Source organism: Alosa pseudoharengus, unplaced genomic scaffold (assembly GCF_046254945.1).
Source record: "Alosa pseudoharengus isolate Yale_2024_CS ecotype anadromous, Long Island Sound unplaced genomic scaffold, YU_APseudo_1.1 YU_APseudo_1.1_scf_3, whole genome shotgun sequence".
NCBI lineage: Eukaryota > Metazoa > Chordata > Actinopteri > Clupeiformes > Clupeidae > Alosa > Alosa pseudoharengus.
In genome coordinates, this window is record NW_027468718.1 from 17,941,694 (window position 1) to 17,968,764 (window position 27,071).

General features: G+C 43.1%; 1 protein-coding gene across 1 annotated transcript; it reads right to left on the reverse strand.

Moving 5' to 3' along the window:
- Positions 1-11,520: 11,520 nt before the first annotated feature.
- wdr3 (WD repeat domain 3) lies at positions 11,521-26,813 on the reverse strand. The gene is made up of 27 exons (XM_076263410.1): positions 26,729-26,813; positions 25,964-26,177; positions 25,437-25,646; positions 25,015-25,133; positions 24,781-24,859; positions 24,135-24,230; positions 23,408-23,509; positions 22,320-22,421; positions 20,712-20,812; positions 20,357-20,458; positions 19,703-19,933; positions 19,121-19,214; positions 18,828-18,929; positions 18,223-18,305; positions 17,890-18,028; positions 17,362-17,418; positions 17,163-17,263; positions 15,974-16,085; positions 15,337-15,471; positions 15,047-15,097; positions 14,881-14,946; positions 14,622-14,714; positions 14,290-14,340; positions 13,927-13,970; positions 13,304-13,432; positions 12,858-12,951; positions 11,521-11,921 (listed from the first exon to the last, which is right to left on the reverse strand). Exons 2-27 carry the CDS (start codon positions 26,135-26,137, stop codon positions 11,766-11,768), a joined length of 2,823 nt encoding a protein of 940 aa, XP_076119525.1. The 5' UTR covers positions 26,138-26,177; positions 26,729-26,813; the 3' UTR covers positions 11,521-11,765.
- Between the last annotated feature and the right edge of the window lie 258 nt (positions 26,814-27,071).

Below are 27,071 nucleotides of genomic sequence, written 5' to 3' on the forward strand. Positions count from 1 at the left end.
TCTTTAAAAGTGAGTGATCACATTCAGACATCAGTTGTTCATCACCCTGGGCAACTCTGACATGTTGGACAGATCACACATGTTTCTTCTTCAATGTCAACGTTCCCCCTTCATCTTTATGCACCCCCGCTAACACACACACACACACATACACTCACACACACACACACACACACACACACACACACACACACACACACACACACACACACACACACACACACACACATGTAATACTTCACCTGATTTAGCTTCTTAATGTGGAGGATTTCACATAGTCTCTAGCTTATTTGTCCACAGGGCACGCCAACAAACCGTATACGCTATTCCCTCTGATTAAGCCATGTTTCCTGAGCTTTGGACACACTGATCGACTGACAGACGAAACACACCATCTGATTAGCCTCTCACCTCAGTCCAAGTCATTGTGTGTGTGTGTGTGTGTGTGTGTGTGTGTGTGTGTGTGTGTGTGTTTGTGTGTACGTATGTGTGTGTGTGTGTGTGTACGTGTGTGTGTGTGTGTGTGTGTGTGTGTGTGTGTGTGTGGAAACCCAGACCTCTTTTACCACTGCTAAGTATGCTGATAATTGGTCCAGTGTTTGACTGTGTCAGTGATGTTTAACATGACAGGAGCGTATAACAGAGCTTGAAGTGAAAAGCGGTTGCTAATTGGCTGTTTAAGGGAACGTGTGTGTTTGACAAAAACAGGCTTAACTGAAAACGATAACAAGACGAAGGGCTACGGAAAACAAGCCGTCACGCAGGATGCCCAATTAGAGGCTTTTGGGGTGCAGTGCTGAGAGGACCAGCTGAGAAGGGCTCGAGTATTTCCCTTTTCTCAATGGGAGTTCAGGGGCCCAAGAACACCTGCATGTGAACCCACATGCCCAAAGGTCACGCCACACTGACCCCCCTCCCCCAACACAGTCACACACACACACACACACAAGAAGTACCATTAACACACCTGGGAAATGCCATTAGTAACTATTCTTCACAGGAGACTGCAAAGGAGATCTGATCTGAACTACAGTCTGTAATAGGGCTAATGAACACGGGAAGAAACAAGGGATGAGAAGGACTGCTGCCAAAATGTTCTTCCCGTAATAATACAAAGATATAAAATGTTATGTTTATTTTAGATTAGTCCAATTTCATCGGTCATCTCAGAGCAATGTTCCAGAAAATGTAATAATTGACCATTTCAGGACCAAAAAAGGGCCTCACTATTTTGAGACAGAAGAAAGGGCCTCTCTTACAAACTGGTCCAAAAATAACTGCATTCATGACCTAACTGGCACACATGTGAGGGTCGGAGTTCTGTTGTGATCTCCTGTGTTCCCCATGTTTCTGAGCCTCCAGACGCACATTATGAAGTGGGTTTTCACACAGGATATTGGGCTGTCTGTCGGCGGGGAGTTTGACTTGTCAAGGTCACGTGTCAACACCTACCCGTCGCCAGGGTGACATCGCCGCGGGAAACAACGTGCCCTAACATCCAGCGGGCCCCGCTAAAGTATCGGCGGGGCGAAACCCCCTGACTCCTGGACGTGGAGCCCTGATTGATTATTTGTGAGGAAAGTCTGACTTTTATTGTTTATGTTTCAAGGATGGAGGCAGAAAACAAGCTCTGGCTTGGGGCTGGCTCAGGTTTAACAGACGTCTTTTGTGTTGCCTGGCCACTGCACTATGGCAGCCCTCACGCTGTCTCTCGGTCTTTCTGGGGGTAAACCCACTTCACTTGTGCTCAGAGACTATACTTGATCATGGACGGACTGACTGCCAGTCTTGTTTGTGGCTTTCAATATATGTTTGTGGAGCTTTTCCATTCAACTTTGCAGTAAACTTCTCCATTTATACTACCTTTTAATCAGACTACACACCAAATGGGGACTTTAGGATTGAATCTCTATAACACTTCCATATGTATACAATTATTTTGTATATACATAAATACTATGTTTTGTTTTATTCATACTTCTTAACAGCACTCCTACCTGTCATTACTCATTACAAGTCAGACAGGCTATGAAGAAAATTACTTTTAACTGTTCATAGCAACATATACATAGCAACATTATTAATGGCAATGCTTGGCTGTTATTAGGATTTACCTGGGATTTATTTTACACACGCAACAGCGTTTCATTTAAAAGCCCATCCATGCAGCTCAGTGCAGGACAGTGCCGGCCTTTTCCCATCTAGAGCCATGCTGCTGGCCTATGTTTGTGTGGATTAGACAGTCCTCCTCCTCCTCACCCCCTGACACACAGATTTATGATCCGTCGTATTTAGATAATGATGTAGATCAAACTGTTCGGGGAAAACAAACATGTATTTCATTCCTCACCCTGTTTAAATGCACGTCATAAATTTCTTCTTTAAAACGTTTTTTTTTTTTTTTTTTTAAAACCCTGGTGCCACTCGCCCCACCACACATATGTTTTTTAGTCTTAAGTCTTAACAGTAAAGACCCTTAATCGATTTGTATTTATTTTCTTTTTTCGTATTTTTATTTCCTTTTCTTTCTCTCTTTTTTTAATTGGACAGATGAATAGCATTGCGGCCGTGGAGCATAGTGGCATTATTGTTTGGGTGCGGGTAAACAGAGGGCTGAATGGACTGTAAAGCACAGGATAAACAGAGCTCTCTCAGGGAGGGATTGGGTGTCTGTTTATGGGCAGTAATACGAAGTGCACGGCTCTAAAGTGACTAATTACATCAGCTGCACGGATTTCGGGGGATGTTAGAAGAGAGAGGGAGGGAGGGAGGGGGAGAGAGAGAGAGAATGCATCAATGTGAGCGTGTGTGAGTGTGTGTGTGTGTGTGTGTGTGTGTGTGTGTGTGTGAGAGAGAGAGAGAGTGTGTGAGTGTTTGTATAGTTTTGTGCTCATGTCGTGTGTTGTGTGTAAATGAGAGAGCTCATAACAAGCATGAGGGACAATGTGACACTACAAGCAAAACACACATACACACACACACATACGTAAACACACACAAACACACTCACACACACAAAAGAAAGACCCAGAGAATTCCAGAGATGGAGACTTACACAAAGTGTGAGAGCAACAGAGACAGACAGAGAGAGAGAGAAGGAGAGGGATGAATGTTAGTGTCAAGAGGAGGAGGTAGTGTAGCGGCTGAGGAGAAGCCTGACGCTGGCGTGGTGGTGAGGGAGTGGGAGGGGGGGGGGGGGGGCTGTGGTGGGGGGAGGGTTGGTTTCCTGTGCCCTGATCTCTCCAGACCACTCTCATTAAAAGCATTGCTCCTTCTTCCTCCCATATGACATGTTCCACACATGGGACAACCCCCCCACCCCCCATTCCACACAGCACACACACACACACACACATACACACACACACTCAAACACACACACACACACACACACACACACAGCACACACACACACAAACACACACACACACACACACAGACACACACTACTCCAACCAAACCTGCACTCCACCCGGAAGGCGTACAGCTGCGCAGCACGTCACATGGCCCCCTCGAACATTCCAACATTGTCATGACAACCATTCACCTCCACCATGTTCATGTTTCCGACTGCTTTCTTTTGTTTTGATGGCAATGTATCATCAAAACTATTCATCAGCAGCCTTTCCCCTCAGTGTAGGAATTGGCTAAGTGTCATGGCTGGCTTTGCTTGTTTTCCAGTCCTTTGAAGACGCTAAATGGCACATACTTCTGTGGACATCCTCACAAACTTAACGAATAAGCAAAATTGAGAAAATAAGGAACCCAATAATAAAAGAAGATTTGATAGTACATACATGCTTTGATTCTGATGGCTGATGGCTGTTCGATTCCCTTCATGACAAGTCAAAAGGGGCCCTTCTGTACATAATTTTGTCACCTCATTGCTTGGGCACTAACTAGACGCCTACAGGTCCTCACACCTCAGGACTCCAATACCATGGATACTGGGTACTAAAAAGTAACCTTAGTGGTTTGCCTTCATGCTTGACTTAGATCGAGGCCAGAGAGTTGTCATGAGGTGTGTGAGGTCAACACATCCCAGTCACCCTCAGAAAAAAGAAAAGAAAAGACTATTTTGCTCACACACACAGAAAAATCAAGTATCACTCACTCACTTCTACATGCTCTCTTTCTTTCTTTCTTTCTTTTTTTCTTTCTCTCTCACACACACACACACACTCCTGTTGAATGACCTAAGAGAGTTCAGCAACTGTGTCCAGCTGCCAACCACACCAACACTGCAGAATTATGTACCAGATTGCCTTTCCATGGAGCAAAAGAAATATGAATTTTCATTTAGGCTGATGGCAGGTAGCAGGTGTCCATGACATTTATTGTGTAACTTCAGGGAACAAGAAAACTGTGGTTACTCCAAACTAATAATTAATGTGTACTTACATGGAGAACACATAAGCATATTAAAGGGGTTGCTGTAGACTTGGACATTTTAGAAACAGGAACTGCTGATAGGCTAAACTAGGTCAACAGACTCTCTTTTAGCCACAGACAAAACAATAACTGATCCCACTGGAAGGCTGTGTTCAGTCTCTTGCCTGTATCTATGAAATAAATGCTCCCAATTAGTGTGAGTGGTGTGAGGGGCTAATTCTGTGACATCCTTATCATACACATAATGTGGCATGCTAAAATGCTAACCACTAATCAATAGCTGTCAAAAACCAAACCAAAATTCTGCAGTCAAAAAGAGACAAAAAGAGGTTTACTTCTAAAGACTGACACACACACACACATGTAGGCCTACGCACGCACATGCACACAGCAGTCTTCAGTGCTGTTGAATCACCAGGGAAACATTCTTACCGTGATGTGAGATGTGAGAGACAGTGATGAAGTTTCTGGCATCTCTCAAACTCCTGGCTGTTGGTGGAAGTGCTATTCTCGGATAGAGGTTTGCTTTGGAAAGGGCATATCAACAGGTCTGGCTTTAGAAAGTCAATGCTGCCACCCAGTGTTTACAAGCAGCAAAAACAGCCTATATCAAGGACTAAGACCAAAGTACTTTAAGTCAAGTCCCTCCACTCGGCAGCCATATTGCAACGCTTTTTGGGTACTCATCAGGCATCCTATTCGGCAGAAATGCGCATGCGCAAGGCTTCACGACACCAACCATGCTCCAGCGGCAAGTTCACAACACATGATTGGCATGATGTCTGCACAACACAGCACATAATTGGCTCAATGTAGTCACATCACACCACATGACTCAATGTATACACACGTCGACGTTTTGGCGAGGAAGGGGTGGGATATGTGTAGACAACTGCCATATTGGTGTTACAAACTAACCCCATGCATTTCTATGGAGGATTTTTTGGGTGCTGTGTCTCCTCATTAGAAAGTCTCTGCTAAGACCTTGAACTCATTCTTGTAGGCTACACTATGGTTATGGTTATGGTTATGGTTATGGATTTAGCAGACGCCTTTGTCCAAAGCGACATATAAATACAAAACAACATAATAATATTTAAAAATGAACAGGGAACAGATTAAAATCTAGGTCAAATATAGTAAGGAGAATAGTTGTAGTACACAATAATATCAATTCAATCAATAGCCTAATAAAAAAAGCAATGTAAAAAAGGGGAAAGGCAATAATAAAACAATAATGTCAATTCAATCAATAATATAAAAACAATAACATGCTAAGACTACATTAAGGAGAATATCAATAATAAACAATAATGTCAAATTAATTAACAGCCCAATTAAAATAAAAACAACATTATATAAACCATAACACATAAGCGCTTAAACAACCAGTGTTGGGCAAGTTACTTCAAAATCATAATGTATTATGTATTACTTATTACTGTCATTTCAAAGTAATTTGTTACATTATAATATTACTGTCTCTGAATTGTAAGGCATTACACTACTATTGCATTACTTTTAAGTTACTTCCACCAAAATATCTAGAAATATGGATTTGCCATTCTAAATGCAGTTTATTACGCTCAATGCAGCTTGCTCTTCCAATGGAGGGAGATGTGGTTTAGCATAATGACTGATCTAGGCTTAAGGCTAACAACAGTAGAATGCAATAGGCGCAGTGCTCATGATGCAATACAAGGAACAATCATAGTCAGAATTTTGTTAAAAACCGACAAAAGGTCAAAGTCTGGTAAATTGTGATAGAAATACTGTAACTTTAAGGCCTAGGCCTACTCATTAAAATCAATAGAGAGCCTACTATATTGTAAATCAAAGCTTAAAGGAACCGTATGTAAGATTGTGGCCAAAACTGGTACTACAATCACTTTCAAATTACTGTAGAGCGGTGTATCCCCTTCCCCTCCCCTCTGACTGGCAGAGTTGGCAACCGGATGACGAAACACTACTAACTTTGTGATTAGTAGATAGGTGGAGGGTGGCGCATTAGGCCAAAAAACAACATGACAACATCAACATCAGTTGAGGGCTGCAACTTCACTTTTTAAATGACAATATCCTGGCCAGACTACTGTTGTCAGTGATATAAGTATTTGAAATGAACATGATTTCTTAATGTCTAGTGACATATCAGGGCAATTTTATGATTAATTGAAATACATTTTTTACATACGGTTCCTTTAATAAAGACATGTCAAGATGGTGGCCTGCTGGCCATTTCGGTGCCCTAAGTGAGTGGCTTTGAGTGAGTGACATTTAAATGATAACTCAAACACTCAAACACCTGTGTGTTTTTAAACATTAATTTCTGAAGAAATGCTGTTTTACCTATAAATGGTGCACTGTCACTTTAAGAGCATTGATCTTTACGTTGTCATAATGCCCTTTTGCCAGCTCTTGTTTACAAGCCTTATTTGTTTGAGTTACATTGATAGCACAATATTAACAATAATATGCACAATGTTAAGTTGTTTTAAGCAATCTTCATTGCTTTGGAAATGGAAGTATGCAATGACATGTTGCTTCACATTTCGTTTTGCGAATACAAGTGAATTATGAGCCTGGTATCCACCTAGCTATCTGAATGGAATGCGTTTCAGTCGACTCAGCATATCATGTGCTTCATGTAGCCTAAATGCTTGGAAAACGAATGATTGAAGACCCACCAATTCTAGTACTACGTGGTGATTGAGAGAACCCAAAAGGTATCAAACTTGCATGTAACATCGTGTTAGTGCATTTTGATATTGTAAACGTTATTGATGAAGAGTGAAACACAGTTTGCAATAAAGCTACTATTCATTGGTTACATTTGTGTGCCCAACGCAAAGTGCGTGATGCGCGTGGTGGCACTGCCAGGCTACACAATCTTTTTCTGCATTTCTATCCCTTTATTCTCTTCAATTCAAGTTCACAGCACAAAGCTGACATGCACAACAGCATAGTTTGTGTTTTATCAAGAATCAAAAAGATTAGCGTGGCACTACTTTAGATGTTTCATTAATTTACTTGTGCTATTTCGCGAGGCATAGAGAGATCTTTCGGTTTCGCACACAAAGTGCACTAACTATTATGTTCTTCATAGCCTTGTCTCTGACAAGCTGAAAATAATGAGCGTAGGCTTATGTCCATCCCGCAAATAGAGTCCGCCTGCGAGTCTGCTGCAGCAGTCATATTCAACCAGTATCAGGAGATAACGTTCTACTATTTTGCGCTGATTTTTTCTCCTCTGTTGTTCTCGCGTGGTGTTTGCAAATATCAAAACAAAACACCACTTAATTTCGGGTTAAATGCATTGTAACGCGCGTTACTGAAGTTTGTACCGAGTAAAATATTACCCAATTTTTTTTTGTAATGCCTTACATTACCACGTTACCGCAAACAGCAATATATTACAGTAATTACATTACTTTTGTAACGCGTTACACCCAACACTGTAAACAACTAAGTATATGTTGAATAGGAATGTCTTTAGACCCCTCTTAAACAACCCAAAACTACCACAGGAACGGAGAGCACTGGGCAGTTCATTCCACCAACATGGAACCACTGAAGAAAAGAGTCTGGAATTAGACCCAGTTTTTATGACTGGTCGACACAACATACGCTCACCAGAAGACCGCAGTGGGCGGTTGGGCATGTAAGGCTTGATTATTGAATTAAAATAACTAGGAGCAGATCTAGTTAGTGTCCTATAGGCCAAAGTGAGAGATTTAAATTTAATTCTGGCTACTATAGGGAGCCAATGGAGAGTAACTAGGAGAGGAGTTACATGTGTCCTCTTTGGCTGATTGAAGACCAGGCGTGCTCCAGCATTTTGAATCAGCTGTAATGATCTTGTTACACAAGCGGGTAAGCCAGCTAATAGTGAATTACAATAGTCCAGCTTAGAGATGACCATGGTCTGAACAAGAAGTTGTGTGGAATCTTGTGTCAGATAAGGTCTGATCTTCCTAATGTTGTAAAGCATAAACCGGCATGATTTTGCAATAGAAGCTATATGCTCAGAGAAGTTAAGTCGGTCATCAATTACAACGCCCAAGTTTCGTGCCGATCTAGTTGGGGTCAGTGAAGTTGAGTCAAGCTGGATGTTAATCTGTTGGGGAATAGCTGTTTTAGCTGGAAACACCAAAAACTCTGTTTTTGAGAGATTAAGCTGAAGGTGCCGATCTTTCATCCAGGCTGAAATATCCTTAAGGCATGCAGAAATCCGGTGGGAAACACTAGAGTCATCAGGTGGGAAAGACAGGTAAAGTTGAGTGTCGTCTGCATAACAGTGATAGTCAAATCCATGGGAGCGAATGGTATCACCTAAGGAAGTGGTGTAAATAGAGAAAAGCAAGGGTCCTAATACTGATCCCTGAGGCACACCTGTGGTGAGGGCATGAGACTTAGATACCTGTCCCTGCCAAGACACGTTGAAAGAACGCGCTTTAAGGTAAGATTCAAACCAGTCAAGAGCTTTTCCAGAAATTCCCAGTTCAGATAGTATAGATAGGAGAATGTCATGGTTAACAGTATCAAAGGCTGCAGATAAATCTAGTAGAATTAATACTGATGACTGAGCAGAGGACTTAGCTACTCTCAATGCTTCAGTCACAGACAGAAGAGCAGTTTCAGTAGAATGACCACTCTTGAAACCAGACTGCATAGGGTCTAGTAGATTATTCTGATGAAGAAAGTCACAAACTTGCTTGAAGACCACTTTCTCCAAAACCTTTGACAAGAAAGGAAGAAGGGAGACAGGTCTGTAGTTCTTCACCTCAGTTGGATTAAGTGTACTTTTCTTTAGCAGAGGTGTAACCCTAGCCTGTTTAAAAGAATAAGGAACTATTCCAGAACTGAGAGAAGCATTAAATACATGTGTGACTGCTGGTAGAACAGCGGGTGAGATAGACTGTAGAAGAGTGGACGGGACAGGATCTAATGGGCATGTTGTTGGACGACATCGCTGAAGCAATTGAGAGACTGCTTCCTCATCAAGAGGAGAGAAAGAGTCAAATGATGGGGTCGTACTAACACAAGGCAAAGCCCTCCTTATAGGAGCATCAAACTGAGCACTTATTTTAGCAACTTTTTCAGTGAAAAATGTTGCAAAGTCATTTGCTGACAGTGAAGTAGTTGATGGTGGTGGTGGAGGATTGAGGAGAGATTTGAAAGTAGAAAAAAGTTGTCTTTTCCTACAAGTATATCCAGACTACAGTATACTACTGTAGGGCCAATAGTTATTTATTTTGTGGGCTTGTGTGCTGGTATAGGCCACCAGTTCAACTTCAGAACAAAAGAACATAATGTTTTACATAGGCCTACTGATACAGACCTTCCTCTGTGTTTTCTGTTAGTGTTTGATATCCGTACCTTGTCCCTCCATCCAGTGGGCTGTTGGAAGTTGTCTCAAGGCCAAACTTGACCAATATTTTAAATAAAACCTCTGTCTATTCATACTATGCAGGCAATGCCAGCACCTGAAATGGCTTTGAAGGACAAACAACCTGAAGAGCTGCCAAAATCTGGACGCCCAGCTATCAAATCCTGACCAAGTATGGGCAATAGAAACCACTCAAGGTCTCAGGTGAGCACAATCACTATGTTGTCTGCATGAGGCAATAAAAAATAAATTCTCCACAAACGATTGAGCTCAACTGAATTCAGGCATTGTTGTGAGGCAAATGTCCTAAATATTTCAGCCAACACTTTATATATCTCAGGTTGTCATGAATTCTCTCTCTGGCTTTTGTCCTTCAGGCTGCAGTTAGTGGGCCTGTACTTGCTGTTGATCATGTGAGATTGCTAAAGATGGCTGATGTGCTTCGTTCAGCCGCTTTCATTGCTGGCAGGTTTCATGGGATAACGTATCCTCAATCTCAAGAGTTTTGGATGTTTTTTCTGTTGGGTGTCTGCACATGCAGCCCTCTTTAGGATTAAATAATGTCCCTCCTGTAAAGTTTTTCTTTCCGAGCACCTTCAATTAAAAGAATCAGGCTGTCGTTGTGACGAACACCACACCCATTTTATTTATTTATTTATTTTAAAGGGGAAAAAAATGTGCCCCCCCCCCCCCTCCTTCCTCTTTAGGAATTTTTAATCTTGGTAGGTGTGACATTTATGGCCAAAAGAGCAAATGTTTCCCCATAAAAGCTGTCAGGCTTTTTATTGCCTTATAAATACACAGTTCATTTGTTTCCTAGTCTGCCGGGTTGGACACAAAATTGAACAGAGGAGCGAAGGTGTTTGTGATGTGTAATCTCATTACCTCAAGGCCTCTGATGACGGCTGTATTAACGCGCCGCCGCCAATGATGTGGGCGTGAGGGGTGAGCACAGGTAAGTGTCAGGAGAGCTACAGTTTACGCTTTTCATTTTTAAAAGCGGAGCATTCCTTCGCAGAAACCGACCGGGTGGTAGAGCTGTGAAGTAAAACAGCGTGACCGGCTGTAGGGCCCTGCTGCTTTCCCCCCGGACACCCCCCCCACCCCCCACCAACACCCACACAACTCCCAAAACCATGAAATACGGCTGCCACGTATGCGCGGCCTAGTAACTGTAAATTCTGTTCCGAGTTACGAGCGTGTTAAAGTCTACCTGCATCCTGCCTGCGGGCTGTCTACTGCCTGCGCTCTGCGCCCATGGAGAATAGCCCTTTGGAATAACATGGTGGAGAGACTGAGAAATGGAGGTACATATTTGACTGTGCCTCCCTCTTTCTCTGTGACGGCAGTTAAGGGAGGTTATGAGAATAATTGGAACTCCCACTTCTTGATTTGCGTCGCTGAGGCCTGGACCGCCGGTGGTCCGAGCCTCTGGCGACAGCTCTTGACACGGACCTTGGTGTGGGACCTCTGGGAGACACACACATTCTCACACACACACACCGCAAGAAAAGGTTCTCTCCCCCCGAGCTCTTGTACAGGAAAAGCTATAGCAAAAGGCATACATCACCACTTGTCCGGACGTATTTGTGTGGATACAGGGAGGAAGAGATTAACAAGAACTAGAGGAGGAAAATGTCAGTCAAAAGAAAATATAGGTGTTAAGAGTAGATGTATGTAACGGTAGATGTATAGCTCTACGGGGACCTGCTATATACATTCACCTTCCTCAGGGCAGGTATTGCTTTTGTATTTTATTACAAAGACTTTATTTAAAAGGTCTCGCAACACATATACAGTTAGCTGTGGTACAGATCAAGACATTTGTGCATTTCTTTAAAGCATGATACACTCTCCAGATCATATATCAAAATATGGCCGGTCTTCCAGTAAAAAAAAACATATTCAGCGCTGTGATGCACATTCAGAAAAGCAGTCTATTGGAAGAGCCCAGTCAGGTGAACACTTTTGATGTTTGTTTTCTTCATGCGAATGAAAGGATGGCACGCTGCCTCTTCTTCCTCTTCCTCTTCTTTTCCGCAAAGTGGCCGGTGGCGTCGGCGAAGAACATCACATCCTCCTTGTTCTCAATCTCGCGTTGCAGAAACTGGAGTCCAGCGCTGTTGAACCCTAGAACGTCCTGTGAGGGAAATTAGCAGGGAAAATTAATAAGTTGATGCAAGAATAACCTTAGAACCTTAATTACCAACATACTGTTTTCCTGATATTTACATTAATACTTTTTCCTCCCAGAAAGTTCATGGGAAAGTTCAGCTCATTGCAGTTTTTACCTAATTGTGGATTTTGTAGCTTTACTTCGATTAATAACTCATCTTGTAGACTTGTAGTTCAAAGCTCATGGGTAATATATTCTAAACATTAATACTGATAAACAATCATAAAGCGGCTCTATTATTGAGCATGTATTAACTATACTGATTACACAGCTTATTACACTGTAATAAACACTAGGTCAAATTCAAGACTCTTTTCCTCAGTGGTTCCTTGTTGGTGGAATGAGTTGCCAGTGCTCCCCGTTCCTGTGATAGTTTTGGGTCTTTCAAGAGGGGTCTAAAGGCATATCTGTACAACATGTACTCAATTTATTAAGTGTTTTTTATGCGTTATGGTTTGTATATTATAGTATTTATTTATTTTCATTAGGCTATTGATTGAATTGACATTGTTGTTTATTATTGCGGTTCTCCTTGGTGTTGTCTTACCAACTTTTTAAATTGTTTTCTGTAAAATGTAACTATTATTATTTGTATGTCGCTTTGGACAAAAGCGTCTGCTAAATACCATAACCATAATAATTGTGGCAACTAGGACAAGAGAAAAGACTACTATTACTGCACGCTGTATACTGAACGACAGAACATGGAAACCATTTTCTATGTCATATTGCCAATATTTTCATGTCATATTTCAGCAATGTATCTTTCAAAGCATTTGAGACTTACTAACAGACACTGCATGGGTTACTGAGAGGAATCACAATTACAGTGTAATTAACTATAGCAAATAGCAGCTCCATAAATCTCATTAGCTTTAAAGGAAGGACGGCATCACTCACCCGGATCTCCTTCACTTTAGAGATGGTGTTGGCCCTCAGCTCGTCCATCACAGACAGCAGCATCTGATTACTAGTGATCTGCCCAAAATGAATCCTGTGCAGGAATACAGAAGAATGATATTGGCACACACACAAAACACACACACACACACACAAAGCAACTCTGTGCTCTTTCCTGAGTAACTAATCCCTATATCAAAACAAATACCCTGTCTGAGGATTTCCTGTCTGTTTCCTTTCTTTTTTAATACAGGCTACAGAACTCTTATTCGAATTTGTTCAAAATATTTGCCATAGAAAGTCCTGAACCTATTTCACATTTGCCCCCGATGAACAAAATGAAAACAAGTATGTTTTTGCTCCGCTTCAAGTCACGTTGACGTGAGCGTGCCAGATGTGTCGCATGCAAGCTAGAGTGAGTGCCCGTTAGGAGGGCTTTACTGTACCTGAGCAGGAAGAAGAGGCAGCGGCACACTAGCTCCACATCCAGGCCGTCCTGCACATAGCAGTTAAAGAGCTTCAGCAGGTCAGGCACATAGGGGAAGGGCAGCACCAGCAGAGACACCTCGAGCTCACTAGAGAGAGAGAGAGAGAGAGAGAGAGAGAGAGAGAGAGAGAAAAAGAGAGAGAAAGAGAGAGAGGGGGAGAGAGAAAGACAGAGAGAGAGAATTATTTTATAACATTTCATAGCATGTGTGGGACATACAGTCATCTCGTATAAGCTCTGTGGAGCAGTAAGCTCTGTGGACCAGTTCATTAGAAAGTAAAGGGGACAAAAACAGGAGCAGGCAAATGTGTTATTATTGATTTACACCCCACAGTCAATACTAAGCCAATCTGAATATATCAGTTAATTTAATGAACCACAGATTGTTGATGGTAAGCCATTATATTTGCATCTGACATCATTACAGACATTTCGTGATCCACAGAAAGCTCCCAAACAGCACACAGGATGTTGATTACTATACCACCGCCAAGGGCAGAAGAACACTGTGGGGATATCAATCATGTACAAACACATTAGGGGAAAATTACTTTGGATCGCCATGACAACAGGAGGACTCACCTGGAGCGAACCTTTTTAATGACATCCAGTACATAGCGGGAGGGCTGAAAGGGAAAACACACACACACACAGTTTAGCTTTGCCACCACAGTAGTTCCATTTCATTCAACATTAGTTCCACAAACAACTAACATATCAAAGCACTTTATATACCATTATAGTCCATTGGACTAAATCTCCTTGAATAAGCACAGTGGTAGGGAATGACCAGCCTGTCTCATCTGAGGCATCCTCATTCCCTCAGAGCATAGGACACAGACATACTCAGATGACCAGCAGTTATCTGGGACTTAACTCAGACCACCAGTCTGTATTGTGTTATTAACAGTATTAACAGTCTGTATTAACTCACTCAATACTTACAGAAATGTTTCCATAGGCGGCCAGAATGGGGTTCATCTTTAGAGGAGGCAGCTAAAGGTAAAATCACAGAAACGTCATTCAAAATCAAAGGCATTCCTCTCCCCTTAATAGTAAAACAAACACATCAAAACATATGCCAAAATATGGAGAGAGAGAGATAAAGAGAGAGAGACAGACAGAGAGAGACAGACAGACAGACAGACAGAGAGAGAGAGAGAGAGGGAGAGAGAGAGAGACAGACAGACAAACAGAGAGAGAGAGAGGGAGAGAGAGAGAGACAGACAGACAGACAGAGAGAGAGAGAGAGAGAGAGAGGAGAGACCATTCCATACCGGTTTCCCTGCTGCCTTGCAGGCTGCTTCATGCTCCTCCATTTTCTGTGTCTCTTCTCTGTAAAGCTCAATAGCCTCCATGATGCGCTCGGCCTGCAGACAAGGACAGCAGAGTAGATACTTCCAATCAAGAACCAAAAAGGAACTGAATTCAGATGGATTCTTCCGAGATATTCTCCAGAGATGGTATTGATATGATGTTTAAACAGACCAGACTGTGACCTATCTCACAGGACACAGGCGATGGACAGACACTTACGGATTTGACCGTCTCGATGGTCTTCTTCCCAGCAGGTGCTGCTTCACCAGCCGTCTCTCCAGGAACCTATGACAACACACACACAGTTAGGCATGACTACATACAGCGCAGACATACAGAAATATACAACACACACACACACACAAATAAATAAACAGGGATTCACCACTGGCTCATCTCCTTTAGCCATGCTCTCCTCAAATTCAGCTTCCCGCTCCTGCAAAGGGCAACAGAAAAAAGGTTAAGACAACATAACACACACACACACACAGAACCAGTGTACAACACGCAAGCAGACGTACACGCACGCACGCATACACAAACAAAAACACAAACAAATTCAATCAAATCAAAACTCTTCCAAATGAGCTGACCGCATACAGAGTGTCTCTCACTATAGACCAAATGCCCTGGACATTGCTAGTGTGCAGGAGGTGCTGTTAGTGCAGGCCTCACCATCTCCTTCTCCTCCTCCAGGATGATGGGCTCTCTGGTCCTGTCCCACAGGCGCAGGGACTTGTCATGGGAGGACGACACGATGTGGTCCCCGTTGGGACTGATGGCCAGGCACCACACCTCCCGATGGTGGCCCTGAGACCGCACACACACACGCACAGGCATGCACGCACACACACGCGCAGACACACATACACACGCACACACACACGCGCAGACACATACACACACGCGCAGACACACATACACACGCACACACACACGCACACACACACGCGCAGACACACGCGCAGACACACACATGCGCAGACACACACACACAAACAATTTATTTAGGGCCGTTTCAGGACAAGAAACAGCAGGGTGGATGCTATGCAGACAAAAAAAGTGGAAAAGTGTAATTAAAACACTACGATTCATAGAAACACACACACACAGATGTCTGACAAAACAAATCTAATTAAATAGCCAGGTGGAGCTATTTACAGCATGCATCCCATTGAGTTTCCATATATTTTCCATTCACACACAGTCTTTCACCCATGTAACCTCCCAGGATATGACTAGCAAGCACACATGGGAACGGATAAAAAAAAAAAAGGGGGGGGGGGGGGGGGGACATTTTGAGTCATGTCACCTCCAGAGTCTGGATGTGCTCAAACTTGTCGGCATCCCACTGTTTGATCTTCTTATCCTTCCCCGCCGTAAAGAACAGATGGGTCTTGGGGACAAACTGGAGAAACATGACGCTTAGGGAGAGAGGGGAGGGGGCAAAGACAGATGAAAGAGAGAGAAAAAACACAATATACGCATGAAATGATTGGAAGAAGGAAAGCACTGGATGACAAAATCATGACTTTGTCGGGCCATCTGTGACTGATGTCATTTTGTCATTTTTTTTCCCCCTCATCTTAAGTTTCCCTCGGTCATATGCTAACACTGTCAATCAAAATGTATGTCCTGAGTTGGTTGGAAATCATCAGACTTCTAAAGTTTCTTTTATAATGAACCAATGGCATACTTTAATAAACCATGTGTTTGTTATTAACATTTACCATGTTTTAAAAACAGACTGAATACATATGCTCATTGGAAGGAAAGAAAGAGAGCGTGTAACATTACAAATACCCGCTGACATTAGGCTACTTATCCATAGTAAAGTTTGATGAGAGAAGTTGGCATATTCGGGTATACTAGTAAATATTAGACTAAGAGAGGTCTGGACACTGTGTGATACACTCTATCTGCTAGCTCAGGGAAATTCAACATCTTGTCTTGTGTCATTGTTTCAGATAGCCAATAGTGCTAACATTAGTGTAGATAGCCAATAGTGCTAACATCAGTGTAGATAGCCAATAGTGCTAACATTAGTGTAGATAGCCAATAGTGCTAACATTAGTGTAGATAGCCAATAATGCTAACATCAGTGTAGATAGCCAATAGTGCTAACATCAGTGTAGATAGCCAATAGTGCTAACATTAGTTTAGATAGCCAATAGTGCTAACATTAGTGTAGATAGCCAATAATGCTAACATCAGTGTAGATAGCCAATAGTGTCAACATTAGTTTAGACAGTCAATGTTCTGAGAGTCTGTCCAAACTTGCCGCTGCCGTTATAAAAGACCATCTGAGACACTGTTTGAGGATGGATTAATCAGCACACACACACACACACACACACACACACACACACACACACACACACACACACACACACACACACACACACACACACACACACACACACACACACACACACACACACACACACACACACACACACACACACACACACACACACACACACACCTCTCCTGGTGTTTACCTGTCATCGTGTGCAAACATGGAGCGGTGACAGTCACCAAAGTCCAGGCCCCAAATCTTTACATTCCGGTCAGCTGAGCCCGTGGCTATCAATCCACTGTCCTACAGAGCAGAACAGAAGAGATTAGAGTTGTTCATGATTATAGGAAGACAGAAAAAGGACTGGACTGAAAAGGCCTACGGAAGGGTCTGATACGTACATGTGAAATGTCCATGCATAGGACGGGGAGCTTGTGTCCATATAGAGACAGGAAGAACTGAAAAAGAAACACAGCATAGACAGTTAGGACATTTCCAGGGAGAGTTGTTGATGAAGGGAATCTCCATAATGGATCTAACAACTACAACTACATTTTGTATTAAAATTTCACTCCAGTGCTGAAACAAATGACTCAACACCCAAATGATTCAGCCTACATGACTACACTGTTTGTGACTTCTTTTACTGTAGTGACTAGTTTATCACACAAACGTGCTGAATGGACAGATCAATGCCTTTAGGCTACACAGAGACAGGGCTGTTGCTGTGGCAGATATACACTCAATCAACAGAATGTGATGTTGCGTAGTGCGCTTGCGTTGTGTGTTTGTTGTGGTGTTGTGTGTACATGCATTATGGCATTGGCTGCCTTGATATTTCAGTGTGGAACACTTCTTGGTTCCGTTGTGTGCTAGCGAGGCATGCTATGGAACTGGGAGACATGGGGAGTCATGGGAGAGCCCACTACCTTGAGTGTGTCCACGTAGAAGACCTTGACGGTGCAGTCGAGCAGAGACACGGCCAGCAGCCGGTGGTCTGGACTAAAGCGCACACACAGCACGTCCTCATCCAACTGCAGAGTGCGCATGTGTTTCAGTGTCAACCTCCTACACACGCGCACACACACACACAAAAAAAAGACATAAATGAAAAGTAAAAAATCCTAGTCACACTCTCATTGAGAAACCAAACTGGCCGGATAGATTATGACCCCCATAAAACTTGGAAAGATTCACATTGTTCTACTGACATAATTAACCTCATCCTTAACTTCTAAGAAGGATAGTTATTTTTTTCTCACTTTGGTCCAGAATGCTCGTCCTTTATCAGCTCAAAGTCCCAGAACTTCACAGTCTTGTCTGCACCACCAGTCACGATGCCCCTCTGCACGTGAACAGAAAACGTTATCAGTATCTCCCACACACACACACACACACACACACACACACACACACACACACACACACACACACACACACACACACACACACACACACACACACACACACACACACACACACACACACACACACACACACACACACACACACACACACACACACACACACACACACACACACACACACACATTCTGCAGTCAGTAGAATCTAATATTATTGATCCTGGTCTAGGAGCATATGAGCCAAGACCCACTGATAAGTCAGTGACAGATTTAAAAAGTGTCTCACTAAGTGAGAGTAAATGTAGCTGTGTGATAACACAACTCAATTAAATTTTATTCATAAAGCATAACATACTGTATCGTATACTATCTGCTTCAGTCAGCTGGGTAGAGAGAGGAGTTCAACACACTCAACTAAATCATGATGATGTGATGCACGTCAGAAGATGCAACTAACATTCTGTGCTCTCTCTGTGTGAGGTTGTGTAGTGGGAGGGGCGTACCTGGTCAGGTGCGAGGCACATGGACCACAACGCACCACCGTGGGCATCTGTCGTCTCCAGTAGGCTGCCTGAGGCCAGCTCAAAGACCTGAAGCTTTCCCGTCTGAGACAGAGACAGAGAGAGAGAGAGAGAAAGAGAGAGATGAAGAGAGAGAGGGAGGCAGGGTGATACGGTTAGACAGAGAGAGGCACATGACAGACTGACATTACAAGGAGACTTTAGCCAAGTAATAAAGTCCACTCGCTTCTACTTAACACCTGATCGTGTCCTAGCGGTCACTGAAATGACCTTACCTTGGATCCCAGGATGATCTGTCTATCTCCGGGGACAAAGAGGGAGCAGAGGGCGTACTCACAGGCCATGGTGCGCACCACCTGCAGAGTGGACCTGAGGCAGAGAGAGCAGGAAGACGGGGCAGTGGTCAGAGGAGGTGTTGATTACTCCTTATTGAGTCTTACTCAAAAATCTGATTTGATGCAGTCAGTTAATGACTGACTAACTAAGCAGCACATGTTGAGATAACACCCAGGTCTAGACATTCTTTTGGTTGGAGCAAGCAGTATCTGAGGATCTGTCTTCCAACATCTCAAATTTGATATGACCTCCAATCAAGAAATAGCTTTTACTTCACGTTACTTGGTGTTCATTGAATCTAGAGACCCTAATTTCAACAATAGGCAAAGTATAAGGTCTTAAGATGATATGACACACGCGCACACACACACACACACACACACACACACACACACACACACACACACACACACACACACACACACACACACACACACACACACACACACACACACACACACACACACACACACACACACACAAATGAGGGCTCGGTCTCTTGAAAACATTACCACACGTACCTGTTCCACACCTTGACCGTCTCCCCCGAGGCTGAGAGGATGGCCGTGTTCTCAGAGCTGAAGGCCAGCGTGCGGGCGTCGGTGCGGTGGCCACCCAGTGTCAGGCGCGAGGTCTTGTCGCCAGCGGGCACCTGGTCACTGGGCCGGAGCGAGTACGTCTCCACCGTGTTGTTCTGCAGCAGCAGCGCCAGCCTCAGGTCACCGCCGGGCAGTGACAGGCAGTCCACAGACCTGAGAACCAGAGAGATGCTCACATTACAGTAATACAGAGATATTACACTGACTTCCACATATTATTCAGGCAGTCCACAGACCTGAGAGCCACAGAGAGAGATTACAGTACACTTATATGTATTATGTGTAGGTTGGCATATGTATTTCACCAACCTACACAGATTCCATTTAATTAAATTAGAGTTAAACTGAAGGAAAAAGTTAAATAAACCTTCCCACTCCGAAGAGACTAAACCCAGGGAGGGTTTTATTATGGTGCACACTAATATGGAAAGATTACACCGACTCTGGCACATTACATTTATTTAATTAATGAAATTAGGCTTATGGGTTGTTAAAAGTTTAACTTTATGTAATAGTGCAGTAAATGTGTGTGCGTGCGTGCGTGCGTGCGTGCGTGCGTGCGTGCTTGCTCCTCACCTGATCTTGGCGGATGCCCTGAGTGTGAGTAGTCGGAAGATCTCGTCGCTCAGCTTCCTGTCCACGCTGGGCTCCAGCGCCTCCTCCCCCACTTCCTGCGCTCTGCACCCAACACGGAGGAGACGCGTGTGAAGACATAGCCTTTGCTCTTTGACCATGATGTCAATTACGAGCACACCACAATAACAATACATTGCTTCAGGGACAGCACCAATACTAGACCACATTAAGCCATAGAATTGCCCCATTAGGATTACCCCAAGACTGGCAGTCAACAGTTGAATTTTGCCATAAATTACTTCAATGCTATTAGGCGACTCTGAACATGATGGTAGGCGACTGGAGCATTACGTACTTCAAGGCCTTCTTCTTGGCCTTCTTGAGCTTTTTGTCCATCTTCTTCTGGATCTCTTCTTCAGGCAACACAGAGAACACCTCTAGACCATTATCAGTACCCTGAGGACCCCAAGAGAGCCCATCAATCCCAATAGCACACATCCATCATCAACCAGCTTTTACTGTGACTCTGTAAATGATATGTCAGTGTGATGCACCTGAGGTGCGTTCAAATTCACAAACATAGGCCACATAACTGCTAACACTCGCAAACAGTCTGAGGAGGTAGTTCATACCTTTTCATACATGTACCAGGGTTTCCGTTGTCCGGTAATTACCGGACATTGGCCGGAAAAAAAATGAAATGTCCGACAAAATTAAATCTCTTCGGTCAAATTATCCGATTGAAATTGGCTAATAATCAAGTCCCCCTAACGCAATTTGAATTTCAGAATAAGCCTAAAATTTAGGCCTATTTTAAAGCAAGAATACGTCTGCTCTTTTACCTCAACAGGCTTTACCATTTGAAAGTTATTTAACAACACGCATAGCCTATGCTGCATTTCAAATAGGAAGCGCACGCTTAAAACGTCCATGTTAAACAACGGACAAATGAGTGAGGCGGTTCAAACATGGCCAGGCCCAGGCAGACTAGCCTTAAAAGTTTTTTCAGAGGCCAGACGCGATGGATGATGATAAATTGATAACTTCTGAAGCCTCAGATGTTCCGTCAGCTCCACCACCACCAGATAAAAAGCAAAAGTGTTGGGCATATCAGTCGGAATCAGTGACGTTGGAAGTGGAGTTGCGGGGGGTGCAGCTGCACCGAGACACTGTCATTCTCCGTGTAGACAAACCCATGGTATACTGTACATGCAACTGTGTTCTGTACCCAAAGCATACAGTATGCTTTCTCTGTCTATGATCTGCACGGTTAGGGCCTCCTCGACGAGGATATTGCTGGTCTGCGGATAATTTCTGGCACAATCAAATGGTATCATTGAACCGCGGACCAATAACAAAAGAAAAGAAACATTTCCCAGAATAGGAAATATTTCTTAATTTATTGTTATCAAATAAAGAGGCATAGCTTTAGGGGTGTGAGCGCTCATTCTTGTGTGTGCGCATCTGTGCAAGTCCAAGTTGAACCACTGGAGATAACGTGGGTAGCAGCAACAAACGTAGCCTATATAAAACAACGAATGAAGCAGATCCTTGCTGTCCATGAAAACATAGATACTGGCTAGATCTTGTTAGGCATGTTTAAGTTAGGCTAATGAACATGTTGCATTCTATACGGCCTGATTATGTCATTCTTTAAGCTACATATAGCCTGTCTCCAGTTTTCCTAAACTTGACTAATTAAGAAGCGATAATAGGATATTTGACCGGTATATCATCAAAATGTCCGGAAAACGAAACCTCTGCCGGTCACTTTGACCGGCACCACTTTTTCTAGCGGAAACTCTGACACGTACCTGTTCATACAAACATGTTTGCTGCGAATGCTCGCGTCTGTTCAGTCCCTGTAGTGTGCTAATAACCGCTGTTTGTACAGTCAGTCTTGTGATGAAAGGAGTTAGGACATGGCTGAATGTTATCATGGTTAATGCAGGTCCAGACTTACGTGACACAGGAGGACTCTGGCTTTGGGGTCGGTCATGAGAGACACCACTCTGTCCCGACCCTCTCGGAGGATAGAACCGGCCTTCTTACAGCTTAGGATCCTCTGTGGAGACATCAGGACACGTCACATCAGGAGAGCAGTCCAACACTCCACACTCAAACTCGCAACCTCTGATACGTGACGCAGGCATGCGGCTGGCTACCATTATGAGGTCGACATTGGTTCTTTTCCCATAAAACTGGCAGACTCTGGAAAAGCATCTGCTTCTTCTTGTGTTTTTGCCTTAACTTATTTATATTGAGTGCATCCAGTATGGGAACAATGTGCTAGCATTTCAATGTGCTCAGGAAAGTGGTATGGCATCTGTGCCTTAGGGCCCATACAATGCTTGGGAACAATGGCACAGTGACTGTGTGGTCGACTGATATTGATCAGAACTCTGCTCTGGACATTCCAGAGTGAAAAACATCTGTCGATGCCGGATAAAGCTGGTTTTGGTGACGTAAGCCAATACAAAATAAAAAAACTCTTCTGCCCAAGAGTCTGACTCAAACTTTAAGATTTAATCTTCATCATGGCATTTGCAAGTGTAATCATTTTTTACACAGTCTAAAGCCTATGTATTACATTGACCAGGTGTAATGTTTCCTTCTATAACATAAAGTTGAAAATCGGACTCTTGTGCATTAGCTCTTGCAAAAATCTTTATTGGAGCGTGTCTTCAAAAGTATGTGTTTCAACCCTAGGCCATCATCAGCATAGCATAGCTCCATGATAAGCACTGGGTTGTTTGGATATGTTTTATTTAACACAATTACTCATCATTCCCAGTGACAACCAAACAACTAAGCCCCCCCCCCCCCCCCTTCTTGTCCTGTCTATGCACCACCTGTCTATACTTTGTATATCACATTGCACTTTTCTGCTTTTTTGCACAAACTGCATTTCGTTGTCTTTGTACTTGCACAATGACAATAAAGTTGAATCTAATCTAATTAACCTGTCTTTTTAATAGCCCAGCCCTACTTGACTGGGTGAAGTTTGATAGTTAGTCCACAGACACGGTTCACACCACTGCAGTGAGTTACCTCTTCCAGTTCATCGTCAGCACCTCCGTCACTGCCATCATCGTCCTCATCATCCAGGAGACTTTTCCCTTTCTTCTGTTGAGGCTCTCCCACCTCTTTCCCCTGTGAAAACACACGTTCAACAGCACATTAACATTACATGATGCAATAGTGCAGCCTAAGGGGCACTACTGAATCACGTGTCCTACTGGTTAGCGCCTCGGACTTGTAACCGGAGGGTTGCCGGTTCGAACCCCGACCAGTAGGAGCGGCTGAAGCGCCCTTGAGCAAGGCACCTAACCCCTCACTGCTCCCCGAGCGCCGCTGTAGCAGGCAGCTCACTGCGTCAGGATAAGTGTGTCCTTCACCTCACTGTGTGTTCACTGTGTGCTAACTATGTTTCACTAATTCACAGATTGGGATAAATGCAGAGACCAAATTTCCCTCACGGGATCAAAAGAGTATATATACTTATACTTAGTGTGCAACAGTGATTTATACAGCATCTATTCTGATTTCTGATTGCAGCTGATTCCCTTTTACAATTTCCCTCTTAGGATCCATTAAACACTACACCTATCAATCAGTGACCTCTTTAGTTCTGTAGCAGCTCTAAAAACACCGCCTGTCTTGTCTTTTGAAAGTTGTAGCACGCTGAAAATGGCTTAGAGCCTAAATACGTCCAATAAATGTAAAAAATCTGTTTCCTATCACATGTTAGTTCCTCTAAACAGCTGGCTCCTCTCACCTCGTCCAGGTAGGTGATGTCCCAGGCCCTGAGCTCACTGTCCGCCGAGCCCGTCAGCAGTCTGTTCTCCTGGTTGAGCAGAGCCAACCCCCACACCTGACACACAGAGAACAAGATCCAATGAAACCTCATGGAACAGTGCCATTGACCAATCACTGGCTACAGTCAAACTGGAATGCTTACAAAACAGAGTCCACTGCCTCAAACAGCAATCTCAATTCGAAGCATATTGGCTAGTTAGAGTAGTAACTTAGTACTACTGTTACTTATACACAGTAATATGAAATAAGACAAATAAGAGCAACACTGCTCACGTAACGAATGGCAACTGGTTTAATGAGGAGCAGACATTTTGGTTGGTCAGATAAAGGTCTGACTGACGTCAACATCAAGCTCACTTTTTCTAATTTCATAAAGTTGTACTTTGTGAAACAGCCGCACGTACAGTATAACTTGTCAAGGTGTGCAGTCTCCCCTCTTTACTGCTGTAAGCCATATCCTGATTTAGCAAAATCTAAATTATTTCACACCTATGACTTGCATCTACACCTCCACATTCTACACTCAGACATAGGAAGATTTTAGTGGAACACATGTACAAAACATACACATGCTGTCTGCAACTCATAATGCCTCTCGTTCTCACCTCGCTGCGGTGTCCCACCATGGTTCTGAAACAATGCTGAGTATCCAAATCCCACCATTTCACAAAGCTGTCTTTTGAGCTGGAGGTAGAAGAGGAAACATAACCGAACCTCATTCATGAATTACACTGACCACATCCTAAGAATGTATTACACAAAATGAGAACCAAATGAGCATTTGTGGGAAATTTAAAATGTCTAATTGATGCCATATACAACTGGATTTTGATCAATACCTGGTCACGAGTAGGTTTTTCTCCTTTAGGAAGAGGACTTGAGTAATGGCATCCTTGTGTCCTTTAAGTCTGTACAGACCACACTCATTTATCACATCCCAAACAATCACATCAGTGTCCTGCAATAGGAAGATGCATAGGCATACTGATTAGCATATATTAGATCCAAAGAGCATTTTGTGCTCACTACCATACATTAAATATAAGAATATTAAGTACTGGCTATATCTGAAATGCTGATACATTTCACAGTTGTCTAATTAAGCTGTAACCGTGTAATTTTCTTGATGTATGTGAAATACAGTATACATGGCAGCATCTACAGATTGATAATCAACACATGGTCTTCACTGTTTTGTGTTAAATAAGGAGTGCCTAAAACAAAAGACTGGGCAACACACAAATATTACAATCCAACTTACCCGTGATCCAGTCACAAGGCGGGCACCTAGTGAATCATACTGGACTGCTGTGACTGCAGTTTTGTGGCCATTGAAGGAGACATTGCTCTCCCCATTGAGCAGGCTGAAAATGCGCACACTGCCATCTTCATACCCCACAGCGATGTGTATGCCATCAGGCGACGGGCACAGGTGTGTCACCTCATGCTTCTTCCCTTCAAGAATCAGCACCTGCCACAGGTAAGGAACACCAAGTACATTGGGACATTTAAATAGTTGAAGATTCAATCAATGGAGTAAACACTTTGTACAGGGTTAGAATAGGAGTAGGAGTTGGATTTCATGAAATCCAGGAGGACAAGAGAAATCTCTCAAAAAGAATCATAACACCTTGTGCACTTATAGCTTAACTGGATTCACCAGCATGTCCCAAATCCAAGGTAAGAGATACAACCATGACAGAGCTGGGTGTTCCTGACATTATCGTATTATGACACATAACGTTACACCAAATAAGTTTGCAGCAAGATGCACTGACTAATGTATACCTTCTCTGCTTTTCGCACGTCCCATATAAAGACATGTTCGCAGGCTGCTACTGCAACAAACCGTCCCTTCTCGCCTCCCCTGATGGTAACATAGGCGATGTTGGCTTTGGGACTCCCGATCACTCCGAACACGGCGCTGGGGACGTAACGTAGGTACTGCTTTGTCAACCCCATGGCAAGACGCCACAAGGGTTTAAACACTTCAACTGGTGGTCTGGGTAAATGGAGAATAATTTTAAGACACTGTCAGGATGCACATTTAGAGAGACACAAATGCTAGTGCTGCGTTACTACAGCTGACGTGCAGCGAAGGAACAACGTTAACTTAATTCTAACAGTAAGAGCACAAATGACCAACACTCAGATAAGTAGTATTGGTCTTTGACATGCTTTTGACAAGGCTTCTCAGTAAGCGTCATGCAACATGGATGGTTAGCCCTTCAGCTTCTCCAAACGTCCGTACCCTAGCCTACATAAATCTATTGAAAAGCTGAATATAATATTGCTTTCAGTTTCAAGTTGTTGAAGGATCCCCGAGGTGAGGTTAGAGAAAATGTTGACATAATTCATTGGTTAACATCTTAGCTAGATAGCTAGCTAGCTAGCCTCCAACGAAGAGAACTCAGCACGAGTCAACCAGTCATGAACCACGTGTTACTCATTTATAAGTCTAATTCCATATATTGCCAATGAACACATCTATAAACACATGCAAGAGTTAAGGTTATGTTGACACGAATGCTGTTGTAGTTTTTGTGGTCTTACCTGTTCGTAAATTAGCGAATTTTGTGGATCAAGGATGTGAACATGAATATGGAATTTCGAGAGAAAAGTAAGACAACTGGATAGAATGCCGAGTAATCGATTTCACAATGAAGGATATTCTACTTTACTTTAGCCTACTTTACGTTACTCTTTTTATATTTACACATTAAGATGAAATATGGAAATATTATTGGTATATACATCATATTAGACTATTCATGATGATTGATTGGCAAAAAAGTATCATGTATGATTCATAGATTGCTTTGGACTTGTGTAGTTCTAACAATGCTGTTCTCCGAAGTTATGTTTTATGTTATCGATATGTTTATGGGACATGAAT

Coding starts and splice junctions, on each gene's coding strand:
- wdr3 (XM_076263410.1), bottom strand. CDS start 26,137: ATGGGGTTGACAAAGCAGTACCTACGTTACGTCCCCAGCGCCGTGTTC. Junction 18,029..18,222: donor GACGAGCATTCTGGACCAAA/GTGAGAAAAAAA, acceptor GCGCGTGTGTAG/GAGGTTGACACTGAAACACA. Junction 17,419..17,889: donor TCTACGTGGACACACTCAAG/GTAGTGGGCTCT, acceptor TTTCTTTTTCAG/TTCTTCCTGTCTCTATATGG.